Source organism: Columba livia, chromosome 19 (assembly GCF_036013475.1).
Source record: "Columba livia isolate bColLiv1 breed racing homer chromosome 19, bColLiv1.pat.W.v2, whole genome shotgun sequence".
Lineage (NCBI taxonomy): Eukaryota > Metazoa > Chordata > Aves > Columbiformes > Columbidae > Columba > Columba livia.
In genome coordinates this window covers 1,452,371-1,467,688 of record NC_088620.1, presented here as the reverse complement: position 1 = coordinate 1,467,688, position 15,318 = coordinate 1,452,371, and the positions used below count along the sequence as shown (strand labels likewise).

General features: G+C 44.7%; 1 protein-coding gene across 15 annotated transcripts in view; it reads right to left on the bottom strand.

Moving 5' to 3' along the window:
- The window catches only part of DENND1A (DENN domain containing 1A), a 137,571-nt gene that overhangs the window by 58,883 nt on the left and 63,370 nt on the right, over positions 1-15,318 (bottom strand). For all 15 annotated transcript variants that reach the window (XM_065035433.1, XM_065035434.1, XM_065035435.1 and 12 more), the window contains 2 exons: positions 12,656-12,756; positions 6,193-6,238 (listed from right to left, as the gene is read on the bottom strand). In XM_065035433.1, coding sequence (XP_064891505.1) covers positions 6,193-6,238; positions 12,656-12,756 — 147 coding nt within the window. The remainder of the gene's footprint in view (positions 1-6,192; positions 6,239-12,655; positions 12,757-15,318) is intronic.

Genomic DNA, 15,318 nt, shown 5'->3' with positions numbered 1-15,318 from the left:
GTTGGAATTTTAGTGAAAGCTCCCAGCATCCAGCTGCATTTCCCACATTAATCCCCACTGGAGTCTGTGGATCACAGCTCCACGTGGATCATTCTCACAGGCACAGCTTGCACGTTGGTGTCATCTTCTGAAAATTCAAAGGGACAACCACTAAGCCACATAGAGTCACATTCCACATTCACAGCTGCCCGAATATCCCAATGAAATCCTACAAATCAAGTGATACCTGTTGGAGAGAATGGACTATATTCCCTGTGTTCATATTTTGCTGAAAAAAATGTGGAAAAGCAAAGAACAAGAGGAAACATGAACATTACAGTTTCCGTATCTGATTTTCCTACAGACGAGGGATTTGCTGAGTCAAAAGAAGTGATTCAGTGCATCACATATCACTACTGCAAACCTTTCTTAGCCATCCTCACTGAATTACTTGTAGCCATAATTAATCATCTAAAAACCATCAAATCGAACTAACACCTACACCTGCCTTTTATTTTAAATGTCTCTTTTTAAAAGAGCGGAGAGGTATGGAAAGCTGCTTTAACAAGCACACTGAACCCATTGTTTATGGCCTCTATAAACATGGCTTAGTAAGAATTACTGACTTAATCAGAGAGAACTTATCTCCTGGTGAAAAGAGCACTTTAAATTTCAGAAATGGCACCTTTACTGTGAAAATCTCTTAACTTTTCAAACAAACTCCAGGGGGCCTTAAACACCAGGTCAGTAAATAAGCAGCAGTTAGTACGTCTGTCCGGCCCACGAGCAGCCGAACGCTCAACTAATTTAAATGTTTTATGTGAAACTTTGCAAAAACGCTGAGAAACTATATTCTAATGGAAGCATGAAGGGCGCTCCCTGCCTCACTCGGATCCCAGGCTAGAAGCAATATTCATCAGTAATACCAACACCACTTGATACTAAATGGTATTTTATTATCACTGCGCCCAGTTGCCAGTTTTTGCATTTCCTATCGTAAAAAAAATCTTCAGTTAAACTTCTTTCAGATGAACCATTTCATTGACTATTTATTGAAAACAACAACCACCGCACAGCACCACCGGGTCCGAGGGTGAATGACCGCATGGCTAAATTGGTGCCAAAGCATAAACCAAGTTGATCATGAGGTTTCATAACCAGATGCAAATGTGATCAACATATAAAAGGAGTTGTAACAGAAAACCAGGAAATTTTCTTCCAGTAATTCTTTCGGAAAGGTAAAACTCCACAAAACGTAACATTTTAGAAGCTAGGTGTACATGATCTTGGAAAGGATTGTGAAAGCATGGCTCACAACAAGTCGAAAATCCATTTGCTTAATGACTTGTCTCTACTTAGTTAATAGTTTCCTTGTATTTTCTTAAGGAAAACACCGCAACCCTGCAGACAGCGACGTGTCAATCTGGCTGCCAGAAGCAGGAAAGGCAGCGGATATAAAATTTTATTATTTCATGCCCCAACAGCAGCCAGAAGGACTTAATGAAATCACCCTCAGATTTACAACCTGAAATCGCTATTCAGCAGACAGATCTGGTTAAGCTGGATGTGCCCCCTGACCCCGGCGGCCTTTGATGGGCACCGCAGGTGGGCTCTGCCCAGCCCCCCTTCCGCTGCTCCGCTCCTACAGGTGACGATGCTGCCGAGCCAGCGCCAGCAGCTGCTGCCCCGAGTGACAAACACCACCAGTGCCACCCCCCGAGTGACAAACACCACCAGTGCTGCCCCGAGTGACAAACACCACCAGTGCTGCCCCGAGTGACAAACACCACCAGTGCCACCCCCCGAGTGACAAACACCACCAGTGCTGCCCCGAGTGACAAACACCGCCAGTGCTGCCCCGAGTGACAAACACCGCCAGTGCTGCCCCGAGTGACAAACACCGCCAGTGCTGCCCCGAGTGACAAACACCGCCAGTGCCACCCCCCGAGTGACAAACACCGCCAGTGCTGCCCCGAGTGACAAACACCACCAGTGCTGCCCCGAGTGACAAACACCACCAGTGCTGCCCCGAGTGACAAACACCGCCAGTGCTGCCCCGAGTGACAAACACCACCAGTGCCGCCCCGGCACCGCACAGCCCAGAAAACCTCCTGCGCTCACTGGTAAGTCCTCCGGGTACTGCAGTATTTGTCTTTCTTAAAACTTGCCCCTCAAACATCCTCACACACAAAATTGCTTATTAAAACAGTTATTGTTTTCATTTTTTCCAATAATTGGATAAAAGATAACTCCAGAAGTAGTTCATCATATTTTAAGTGCACTGTGAATACCCCTGAAACCATGTAGAGCCACATTTATAATATTTGTGCGTGACTAAATTACATTTAGTTTTAAGACCTGGATTTAAGTGTACATATTTATACAACCCCTTCATTTAAAACCCGTAAAGAAAGCTACACTTCTTCAGCTACAGCTAGAAAAGGCAGTGATTTACTAAGTATAGAGGGAGGCAAAAAGCTAAACATTGCTCCTCTCTCCAGGCACAAAAGAGAACTAACCATTAACGCCGCCACTGGAACTGGCCTGTGGGCCAGGAATCCTCGGCGTGTCTCTTGCGGCCAGGGGACGCGCCGGCCCTGTCAGCGCTGAGCCCGAGCCGACGGGACCTGCTCGGGGTTCGCTGGCTCGGGGTCTGTGCAGCTAACGGGGCTGCATGAGGCTGGACCACAAACGGCATCCTCAGGGCTCCCTGGAAACCAGCAGGGAGACGCGGCAGAGCGGGTTCGGAGCGCGGGACGCAGACCTGGCCAGCCGCCCGCGCAAGGGACCGTCAGCGGCAGTGGGATCGGCGGCCGTGCCCCGCGTACCAGACAGCAGGGACGCGGTGAACGTTCTCTTCCTTACTTGGACGTGTTTACTCCTAACAGGTTAGAAGGAAATAAAAATCTGCTCATGTAGGGTTTACGATACACAGAATTGTCCTGTACGCTTAGGAATAACGCTAGAAAATCATTGTGACAACTGCAACTTCACCCACAAATTCCTTCTGGATAATATTGCAAGAATTAAAATTCTGAAGCCCCAGAAAAGGTCCTTGAGTGACTTGAATATCAAACGAAAAGTTTAAGAAATACTTTTCTAGCGATGAACTCGTGTTTGTGCGGCGTGTGGCGCACGGTGAGGGCGGCTCTGGTGTGCCCGGGCCAGAGCCAGCACCGCCTCCGCAGCTCCGCACCCCGGGGTAATCAGAGCCACATGGGCCCCGTTCCACCCGCAGCCCCTAGGTCAAGGGCATTCCTGCGCCACCAGCGCCAGCACGCTAACAGCCCTTCCACGGAACACTTGCTGAAACACTCGTTTGCTGTGACAAAAAGGAAAAGCTGCCCGTTCAGGTTGACACCACTTAGAACACAAAGGTCAGTTTCATATCATCTGAATGCTAAACCAGCATCCGGTACACAGGTAGAAAATAAAACCAGATTACGAAAGGGACGTGTTCATTTGATAGAGTTTCATTTCCCTATCTCATTATTTATCAGTACTAAGTCCTTATCTTCATCTAATATGAATTCAATTAGTTCCGTAAGCAAGTTCCATTATTCATGTGATAGCTCCAATCTTGCTTATCCGACAGCTTATAAACTTTTAGCCTTCTTTGAAGTCACTTTATGGATTGCTAAATGGAAATCTTATAAAGAATGACTAACTAGGTGATGATAGACAAGCTGAAAAATAAGAGCACAAAACACAGCTCTATATTTTCTACCAAGATTTTCCCTCATAAATCAGCTGGAGCCTTCTGACCTATAACAGGAGATTATCTTATCTCACTGGAGAACATTTCAGTCACAGCAAATTAGATTTAACAGTCAATGGATATGTTTGATATTTTAATCACAAGAAAACTTTGTCATTTTCCATTAAAATAACCGCTCCTTCTCCAGAGATCCCGTGTAACACAGGAACTGCAAACTAACTTCAAGACACACTGCGGTTTGATAAAAAACACTTTGGAGTTGAGAGAGGGCGTATTTTGTTTAAAATCATTAACATTCCTGCTGTATTTCTTCCAGAGGACCCACTCCAAGGCAGCAACAGCAAAACCCCACAGAAACAACACCAAAGCTAGACATGTTTTCTTCTGCACTCCGAACCCCCCTCCCCTTTCCAGCGCCGCGTTCCCCGCGCCTTCCACCGACACACAACGGCAGACTCCGCAGTGGCAGCTGCTGGGGCAGAACCCCGAGCCCGGGTGGAACTGGATGAGTCCCGTGGGGCTGTACCGCAGATAGAGAGTCCACCTGTCTTAACCTGAATAGAGGACTGGGGGAATTAATCCCTTCTCCTGAAACTGGAACACACGGGTTAGCAAAAAACTTCAAACGATCTCTCTGCTGAAATTTCAGCATTTAAAAAAAAATGAACACTGAATAATGACAGTGGGGTTTAGTTGTAGTTTATAGAGTTATTTTGATATGCAAAATGGAATACAGTCTATTTTTAAAAATATTCAACTGCTAGATCATGAGAAAAAATTGCTCTTGCTACCGAGTTGTTATTCTAACAAATAAAACTCGGTTTTCTCGCTACATTTGAAGAGCAGGCCAAAGAGAGTGAGGTTTCACATCAGAGCCGGGCAGAGGGGAACTCATTGTCCAGCCCGTTCCTTGGCCCAGGGCACACACAGACACAACGGCCCGATGGGGAAAGCACAGTTAGCTGGAAGACACATTGCTATCTGGAAGCATTCAATTTACCCTTCGGAGCAGAGGGAAGAGAAAAGACAGTTTGTTTTAGTTATTTAATTGATTTCAGAAGGCACTTTGAATGACTGTGCTTTGCCAAAGCGAGTCTGCGTTCCAGAATCTCCGGCTATTCAAAAGCCTTGCTGGATTTAGTACTAAACAGATTTTTTCACAAGTTACTAAAATGGATGAAAATTGGCTTCTCCAAAAGCGACTCCTTTTCTGAGTTTCTACAGATGGAGTTTGGAGGGCCCACAGGGCCCTGCGGTCTGAAAGACGCAGACAAAGGGCTGCTGGGTGGGTGCAGAAGGCACGAGAGACATCGCGCAAAGCCACCCGAGGTGTCATCGCTAACTTGCGTTTTCTTATACCCACTGCCAGGCCGAGCACGGACCTCTCTGCGAGAAAACGGATTTGTGGAAGCTGACGAGTATCTGCACTGAGACAACATCCCATCCTCTACTGGGTCTCTCCCTTCTTTTTCAAGTAGACAGCTCCTGTCATAAGCAAGCCAATGACTCCCTGATTCCAATGATTTCTTCATCAGCATGAAAAACATATGCTAGAATATTTCTTCCTAGATATTCCTTCGGTCTTGTCTATGCAGCATTCAAGGATAATTATCAGAACCCCCTCTTAATATAAGCATATGATGTGCAAACAAATGTACATGTTGACTTTTAAAATAATTGCTTATTCACTAACACACTGTACTGCAATTCTGTACTTAATGCTGGAAAAAGGGAGAAGGTTACACAGAATAGTAGTGAAAGAGCATGTACGATCAATATTTCCATTTTTATGGACAATATAAGAACAAATATTCTAGTGATACCCATTACTTTGTGCGATGTAAAACTCAGCTTTGTAAATCATTCTGTACCCTCGATATTGAGGCTGCATTTCCAGCCACAGGTATGTGAGGCAGGGACAGGAGTTGATGGGCTCCCGGGGCACGTGGAGTCCCACCAGCCCAGCAGCGGAGCCCCCAGAGGCGACACCACCTGGACTTCCAAGGAGAGTCATCAACTGTTTCACCAGGACTGGAAGCAAAAGCAAATGTGCTATTGCCACTTGCAGAGTTTTTAAGAAGTCACATGAATTACTCTGAGTTGTTTATATGTGCAGCTTTCTGTGATGGCTGGTTCTCTGCCAGCTTTGTGTTCACATTAACAGCAAGTTCCTTCTTTTCAGATCTTTTGAGCATTAAAAAACCTACAATCTGTCTGGAGAAGCCTAAAAGAGAACTGTAGGTGTCACCATTCTGGCGGGATGTCGGCTGTGCGAGTGCAGAGTCGGGGCCGCGCTGACCCCACGGCCGCTGCCCGGGGACCCTACATCCCGCACCTCACAGCGCCGGGTGTGCTTAACTGCAGCTCTCACAGCACTCCCAAATTAACAGGATTATTTCATTTTTAAGCATATGAATGAATGTATAATTGCCTGCAGAATTTGGCTCTAAATCATAAAACTAAATATAGTTTCATAAATGGTGAGAAAGACTTACCTCCATCAAACTGAGATGTATTCCAATGAGGTAGGGCATTGGGGCACTGCGGAGAGGAAAAAAAACGCCTTTACATCCTCATAACACTGGATTAACACATCTGACTTATAAAATTAGCTACAGGAAAATACTGGGATACTGGATTAGATTTTGCTTAAAATAACAATATAAATAGAGATAAACAAACCACATGTGAACAGGTTTTTTTTTTTCCATATTTGAAACGCTTCTTTTACTAAGCAATCTCCTCTCACTGCTCTAAGACACTAATTTTTCTCGACATCAGAATTTCTAAGTGACTAAGTTAAGACAGGTACATAAGAACAGCTATTAAATAAATCTATAATCCTGTTGGGGTTTTTTAGGAGGGAAAAAAATGGTTATTATAATAGTAAAAAAATACCCAGACTTTTCCTAAGAGTATTCCTTGGAAAAATTGATCCCGTTGTAGTGTTTAGTGGTTAATTTAATGTATACATATCACCCGGTATTACAAGCCTTAAATCCTTTGAATATGGGTCCAGAAGCGTTTTAAATAATTTAAGTATAAACCCTGAAATGTTTACATTTACAAAAGAAAAATATAGAAATTACTTTGGAAGAGTCTGATTAAGTCCAGAGTTCCTGGCACGGAGGCTGATCCCTGTTCCCTCGGAACACACAACCACTCCCGAGGCTCCTGGGCAGCCGCGCTCCCACCTGTGACCCTTCTGCTCCCAACCAGGATGCCAACGTTAAGAGGAAGATGGATCTTTTCTGTCTTCCACGACATCAGCAAACACCAACACGGACTGTGCAACACAACAACGCTGAGCGCAAGTGGTATCTGTGTGCATGCAGCATTGCTAATATTAAGCTGAATACAGGACTCCCACTCGACTGATGAGGGAAAGTTTCTATTTGTGCTGCCTACAAGAACAGCCAAGAGGTGCCAGGGCTGCTAATTGCAAATACGGCACATGCTGCCTGGTAAACGGGAAGCACACAGACAGACACAACTTTTAAAATAGAGCCTATTTCATTTGGGATACACAAGCTCAAAGAGCTCATTTTCAATTTCAGATGAAAGAATGAGAGAAATGTCACTGCGCTGCCTTGGATTAAAATATCTGCCATGTCGCTTTTACAAACGGTACCTGCTGCTCACTAAGAGAAGTGCAACGCTGAGAAAACTGCTGCAAGACACCAGACCAGCCAAAATCACCCTGATTCTCATTTTCATGAGAAATACCTTTAAGAAATATTTACTGATATGCACATTAATACTTATCATGTTTATTAATATACTACCTGAAACTGCTACTCTTTTGGATGCTGCAAGAAGAGATGGGAAGAGCCCCTGTATTGAACACTCTACGTAAAAACACTTCCTTTTTCTTTGTGAAGAACCCAGCACGGAGACCCTCACAGAACCCCGAGGAGCTGCCACGTGTCCCGTCCCGCCCCAGCTCCCAAAGGGCCACCCTGGCACCAACCCCGAGAATCTGCCCCCTGGGACCCCCCCGATGAGAACCAGAACACACACCCAAGCTCCTGGATAGACATTTCTACCCTACAATGTGATACACGCTTACTACATATGGATTGCTGCTCAGCTAGGAGTATTTTTATTTGTCATTCTGCATGTTTTATTTGCAACAAACACTATCTCTCTCACCCACATCTCTTCATTTCCAATGGCCACATTCCAGGAGCAAGAAAATCCCCAGTAATTCTATATTCGAAGTGTAAAGCGTTGCTTTAGCTGCCAGCTGCACGGACGCTCAGCTTCCCCGCGCGCCTGGCTCCGCCGCTCCAGACTCCTCCAGCGTGCAGGGAAATTAATGTGTTTCTAATTAAGCAGTTTCATGAACACGACAGCTTCAATCTCAAAAATACAAAGTCTGAACCTCGGCAGGAAGTCTTAAGACTGCAAATGTCTCATCTAGTGGAACCTTGGCTAACGTAATGAAAGGAAGCAGGAAGAGTGCAGTATTCCAGAAAACCCCGTTTATTAACGTGCCCGAAAGGGGAGCCTGTCACCGAGCACAGGAAAACCCGAACCTCTAAAAGTTAATTAACTCTATCATGTCCATCAGTATGGTTTAAGACATACGGATCAGCTTTGGATGCAATTAATCATCTTTTCAATTTTCTAGTGAAAGACATTACATTAAAGGCGATACAGCACCTAAAACTGCTCCGGGGCTGCACACAGGCTGCACTAACCTGACTTTCAGCAGCCTTTAGCTTGCGTGAAAGGTTACAAGAAGAAGAGCAGAGGTGTGATGCATCCATGGAGCACTTGAGTTTGAAAGTACACTTGTGTGACATTTGCTTATTCACAACTGCTTTAAAATAACCATTACGGTGCATCAGCAAAATGTGGACCTCAAAGTGTTTTCTCCATGGATAACAAAAATCAAATTATCTGAATACCTATGCTACCAAAATTGATTTTGTTTTTCAGAACTGACATTATTGTTCAATGACACATGAACAGCAAAGCAAAAGCAGAGATACGTTAAGCATAACTGACCAAGAGAGCGCCTTACACTCCTGAAGGTTTAACCAAGCAAACCCCATAAGTAACCTCAATAAAATATAATTCTGGTAAAGAGCACAACTATTTCCAATAAAATCTACCAGAGAAACTACATTCTCCTGCCATCACTCACCAATCTGACTGAAGAGGAAACACACCTGACAGCAAATGCTGAAGGTTCAGCCTTCATAAATGGTTTTTATCACCGTTTTTCTCCATCATGTATTAACCACATCCCATTACTTAAATAGTCAACTACCGTCCTGCACACGGAACATTGTGGCTCCTCTTCCCCATTCAGCACACACGGCTGTTCAGGTCTGGAGATGTGAAATGAATGTTTGACCAGGTTAGATGTGTATTTCCAAGACTTTCGAGCGAACTTCAGTGACCGCATGGCTGGTGTGAAGAGGACAAACACTCTGCTCTACCTCTGATTCCTCTCTACCCCGGCAGCCTAAGGACGGCCCTCCAGCCAGCTCTGCCTCCTCGTTACCCGGAGCTGTCTGACGGCAGCCAACATCCACTGAGTGCAACGTTAAGAAATATCAATTTCTACTGCGCATATTTACAGCTCAAACAAACCGCCTGCCTCAGTCTGCCGAACGACCGGGAGGGTTATTACTGCTCTTGTGCCACGCGGGTTCCCAATGCAATCAGCGTTATTTATAATCAAATGAGTTATATAGGTAAATATCAAATCATTAAAGTAGCAATGCATAAGCATGAATATGGATATTGTGGACTTAATGGCTATGTATTGCCCATTTATTACCGTTGCATTTTTACAGTTTCTTTAATTCGTTTCCTTAGGCTAACTAGAGACCTGTTAATTATGCTCCCAAGAGGTGGGCAGCTACTAATTGGAAGAGAAGCAGGTGAAATAGAGGGACATTTCCTCTTAAGTGAAAAAACCCCACGCTTAAAAAATACTGCAGTTCTCCAGAAAAAGTAACGTAAAGCCCAAGGACCTCAAAAAGGTTCATAGTTTACAGCTACACAGGGATTTGTACCATTTTGTTTCATTGTTCCAGGAAAATTGATTAGATCACGTTTATTAAGTTCATGTATTGACACACAGATATTGACTCAACGTGCCGCTGCTTCGCCCCACCGTGCTGCACCAGGGCAGGTCACTCACCGCAATGCAACGGAACTCAATCCAAAATTTATTGGGTAGTTGATGCAAATTAGAAACTCAACTGCATAAACTGGAACGAGGTAGAAAACATACAGGTAAGAAACCAGAAGAGCAGCTACAAGAGCTTTTAGTGAGCGCACAGACGTCCCGGGCTAAATCAAAACGCTTCCAGGAGGCTCCCGAGGAGGGAACCGTTGTTTCCCGAGCAGCGGGAGCACCCGGAGCAGATTGAACTACCTGCAGGTTTAGAAATCAGGAGAAAGGGAGTGAAAAACACTCCTGGAGAAAGGGAAAACTGCACCAATAGGACCATTTGTTGAGCGGCCGTGCCGGGTGCTCGGGAAGGCGGCTCCGCACCGACGCTGGCTGCTGAGCACTCCCGCTCACAGAAAGGCTGTTTCAATCACCCTGGAAAACACACTGTTGCTTCTGGGAAAAGCCACAGCCTCACCCGAGTGACAATGCCCTAGGACTCAGAACACAATAAGCTGTGTTCCCAGCTCAGAAAAGACAGGCTTGTCTTAGGGCTGAACTTTAAACACAGCCACCCAGAGCAAGGAGGGAGAAAACAGACACAGTGGGAGGGTTTTTATGCCACATGAAAAACAAACTGGAACAAGTAGTGAGGAAAATTAATAGACTGCTTCTTTCACATCCAGAAATGCTCAAATTGCCAACAACAAAATAGATGGACGAGATCTGGCCAAATTTAAGTAGTTGTATGTGCTTGGCTGCTGATGCTTGGTGGCGGTGTCTCATTAACCAGGACTTTTGGCACCTGCTGGCATGCACTTTTTATTTATTTATTTTTTAAAAACCACAGCAGTGCTTCGTATGTTCCCTCTATTGTTCTGTATTCAAAGGAACAAGCAATTGTGCATTAAGGTGTGAAACCTTATGATAGGATTCCCACCAATTTCTAGTCCCCTCCACCCAATCTTACTCTGGGCTGAAAAATATATCAAAGAATGGTTCCTAATTAAAAAATAAAAATAAAAGATAGCACTCTTCCCCCATGCTTCCCCATCCTGCCCCCAGTTAATCCAAATGATAGGGAGCAGATGACTGAAGTCATTCCAGACCCATGTATATGGTACCACACCACTATTACTGGCTCAGCACTCCTGCTGCAAGGAGGAAGCGCGGTGTGGACAAGCACTTTGAAGATAAAGGCTTTTGACATTTTCAATTCTGTGGTTCAGCTCGTGAATGAGGAATGCAGGTGAACATAAATATTAAGTTTAAAAAAAAATCCTTTCAATGTAATCAGTTGTTCTATTTGTAAACATGCAATTACAATCTGCCTAATAGCTATACAATTTTCAGTCGTACTTTTCATGCACTAGCCGGCTCATTTGTTATATGGACAGGGTGTTAAGCCATGAAAGAGTTCATTCAGCAGAGCTCAGTGACTTGTGTCTTTATTTCCTTGGGTACACTGCCCGAGTGTTTGCGTTTTGCGCACTCCTGCTCCCGGGCGCGGGACCTGGACTCAGCCCCTTCAACGTGTCTTTGTCACAAAGCCGATGAACACCCAACCTTCAAACCCGGCGTAAAAGCCCCTTGTGGGCCGCACGGCTGTCCTGAAAACTGCGAGCAGCATGTACCTGCAGAAAGAGCTGGCGGCAGCAGCCCTCAAGTGTTAATTACAGACGCGAAGCCCATTATGCAGAGAAGGGGACCCGCTGGCACCGCAAATGACTCAAGCCTGCCCTTCCTGCGCAGGGAGTAAATTGAAGGTTCATTTCTACAGGAGATAATAGTTTTTAGATTCCGTTCCGTGTACCCTCGACATAGGCAGGTACTTAACATTTAAATCATCTGCAGAGGAACAAGCTTCCTTTAGATCTACATGTTTCAGTTCCTAGCACTTCACTTAAGAATGCTAGTTATCCTGGCTGGGGCCTCACTCCTGCTTAAAGCAGAGAAAATGTCACATAGAACACTGTCACTCTTAAAAAACCAACAAAACAGCCAACCTCCACACTGAGCCATGCTTAAAACATGGCATCCTATGGCAGTCGGATAAAGTTTGGGTTTTTTCTGAGGACTTTTTAAAATGCTATGGGGCAAAAGGAGCTGTTTGTGTGTTGTCAAATAATTCCCAGAAGTGCATTGAGCTCCACGCTCCCACAACCTTTTCAGCCACGCAGGGAGACGCAGCGAGAGCCGCTGCCAGCGCAGACACCGGCAGCGAGCCCTCCGCCTCCGTGCCCGCAGCGCTCGGCTGCCTGACCACGCAGCAGCAGCTGCACCTTTTCCCTGTGCTTTCCTTGCCATTCCCAGCCTGGAACAGCCTCTTCTCGCCATAGCTCCAGCCAGGCTTCGGCCTCACTAACTCCAGCCCCTCGTGCGACAGTTGCGTTCCCTCTCCAGCACGGCTGGGGAGTTTCCCTTCTCCCGGCAGCGAAGGTAAGGCCGCAACTCCGGGCCAACTCCACCTCCCCGCTGTGTGCACAGGGGGAAGGAGAATAAAGGGAGAGTCACACAAAGCAGCAACTAACAGCTGAACGACGACAAGCAGCAGCGCCTTAACCTTCCTCTTTGTTAGCTAAGTTGCAGCATCCCATAGTAACCACTCCGAGTACCACAGCTCACCAACAGACAACTATATCTTGCCATGAAAATATTGGTTTTACTTACTAGTTTGGTTGCTTCCTTAATATGACCATATAAAGTAGCAGTTGCATCATAAGATGACTTAAGATTTACTATACAGAATGTGGAAACTGTTGTGAATCTAAGTGATATATACACGTATCTATAATATATACACACACACATATATATAGCCTTACCAACAGTAGTCCAAGAGATGTGGGGGCAGAACGGGAATGTAAACATGCTGCCAGAACATCGGGTAGAGCATTGCTGCAGACCCATGAACGCAGGCAGTTAACTGAAAAACAGCAGTAAAACAGCATCGTGAGCAAGACAAAAAACAACTCTAAAAGGCAAGGTTAGAAGAAAAAACATAAAGAATCAATTCTGCTTTCATATCAACATGCTTTATTAGAAAATATACAGTGCTCTCGTTAAAAAAAGGGTATTGGTAGGTGAAGCGTGACTGGTTTGTGGTGGTTGTCATTCAACTGACTTTGTAAACAGCTGAGAACACGATTCATTCAACAAACCAACCTTGAAAAGAACACCCAGTGTTCTATAAAACAACAGAAACATGGAAATGGAAACACAAAGGGAACTAAAAAAGAGTAAAGGCAAATCCCCCAAGTCCTGGTAATTACCATCCATTAAATATCATAAAACTGCATTGAAATTATAACAGAAACTGAAAAAAACATTTGAGTGGTGTAGGTTTCTTAAGACTATACCATTCTAAACCCAGTGATTACATATTTATTCTTTAAAAGAGACTTTTATCTACTTGCCCTTCACCAAACTATTTGATCCGTTGAATTTTTCAGTTACATTTATAAAACCTCACTCAGAGCAGTTTTGACGTTGGCAGGTACTGAGTGAAAAAGATCACAAATAACAACGACAAGTGCCAGTCCAGCCGGGGAGAACCCTCACAGAGCTCTGGAGGAAATGATGTCTCTCAATCCTATTTCAAACGATAATTAATAACTTGGAAAAGGAAGATAAGCAGGATATTTATTACATTCGCTAAGGGTATCAAGAGAGAAGATGATAATCCTCAACAAGGACATCTCAGCAAAAGCTACAGTAAAATACCATAAAAGACACATGAAGACACACACACTTGGGAAAACAAAATAAATGACTAAATAACTGGGAGCACTCATACAAACGGACACCTACAAGGAAAAGACCAAGAGGTGACAGGTAACACACCCAGCCTGCCGGCGGTTTTTGGTTTAGAGCATCTTTGAATGTCACACGATACCCAGTGGAAGTTCTACAACGTCTTTCACTTGCGAGACACATTTGGAAAACAATAACCCACAAAAGCCTCCCAGCTGCGGGGAGGTGCGAGGAGCTCAAGCACGTAATGCCTGCTGGACAGAGGGAGGAGAAGAACGCTCTTACCAATACCTAAAAGGCAAATTCTAAAGGACTGAGGTCCTTGTGGTGGCCTGAAGTTGAGTGAGATGAAACTACGCAAGGACAACCATTACATCAATCCTAACTCAGTTAGATGTGGTGTAACCTTCAAAGAAAAGCAGATGACCCTTATTACTATTAATTTCCATTAAGAGAGACTATTGAATTAAATACCACCTCATAGGGAGCCCCCGACAGGTAAAGAAAATGGTCTGGACGAGCTAATACAGTCTCTTAGGGCTCCGTGTCAGGGAGAATGAGCTACGGCTCTGGATGTAGTTGGGTTTACGTGCAGTGCCAAAGCCTGCAGGACTCTAACGATAAACATTTCAGACATAAAACCCCTCGAGTTGAAAACTCTCTCAAGAAATACTGACAACATCTGGAGACGTGGTCCTGTCTGACGCTCTGTGCCCGTCCCCCGATCTCCATTCCGGTCGCCCCTCAGCTCCGCGCTGCCCGAGAGGGTCCACAGAGCTCCAAAGCACCTCAGTGCTGGGCACGTGTATGTGCAAGAGAATATGCAGGAATTCCAACTAGATTTGAACCACTGTCATAAGGAAATAGCAGACAGGTCTGAACAAGCACCTGTTCAGGCTTTCTCAGTAAGAAAGCTCTATACTAGCAGGAAAACATTATCTTACGGTCCATACAGGATGGAAATATTAGTATGTTATGACACTAATTAAAGCAAAATTTGGAAGCTACAAAGTCTTGAATTACTCTATGACTCACAAAACACTAAGATTTACACCTACCCCATTATATTTTGACTTATCTTTATTCCTACTGGAGAAGATGCTCCTGTCTCACAGATTAGAGGAAAGGAACAGCCTGATTCCAAACCAGGCGGCAGAGAAGAGGGCATGCTTTCCCAAGGTAGTTCTTCCTCTATATTCCTAAATCCTTTATGCTTTCTGTTTCTGTTCTCCAAATCAAAAAGATGTCTGGAAAAAATACTGTTTAAAAATTTAATTCTTACTTAAAAATGGCCTCTATGAGGACCAAATGGATTATTTCCCAGCATTATCATATGACATGGGTGCTGCTATAGAGGAGCGTACTCAGTAATCCAAGGAGGCCCCATCCGAGTCCCCCTCCCGTTGGTTTTAAAACTCAGCAAGAAAAGATTAAACAGCCATAATGCTCAACACTGCAGACATCTGAGCAGAAGCTGTCACTTAGTTTTGAGATGTACTCCCACCTTGCTATCTGGCAGGAATTCAAATCACACACGAGCATGGGCAGGCACCAGCACTGTCCTCCTTCAACTCTGCCAAGACAGGGGCTCATAAAAAAGAAATAGCATATTTGCTGGAGAGCTCACCTGATTAGTGATTGCCACACAGAAAACAAGCACTTAATAATAAGGCAGCCTGAGAAATGCCCAACTGTCAAAACTCTAGGAATCCAGCATTTTGCAATAAGATTAGTT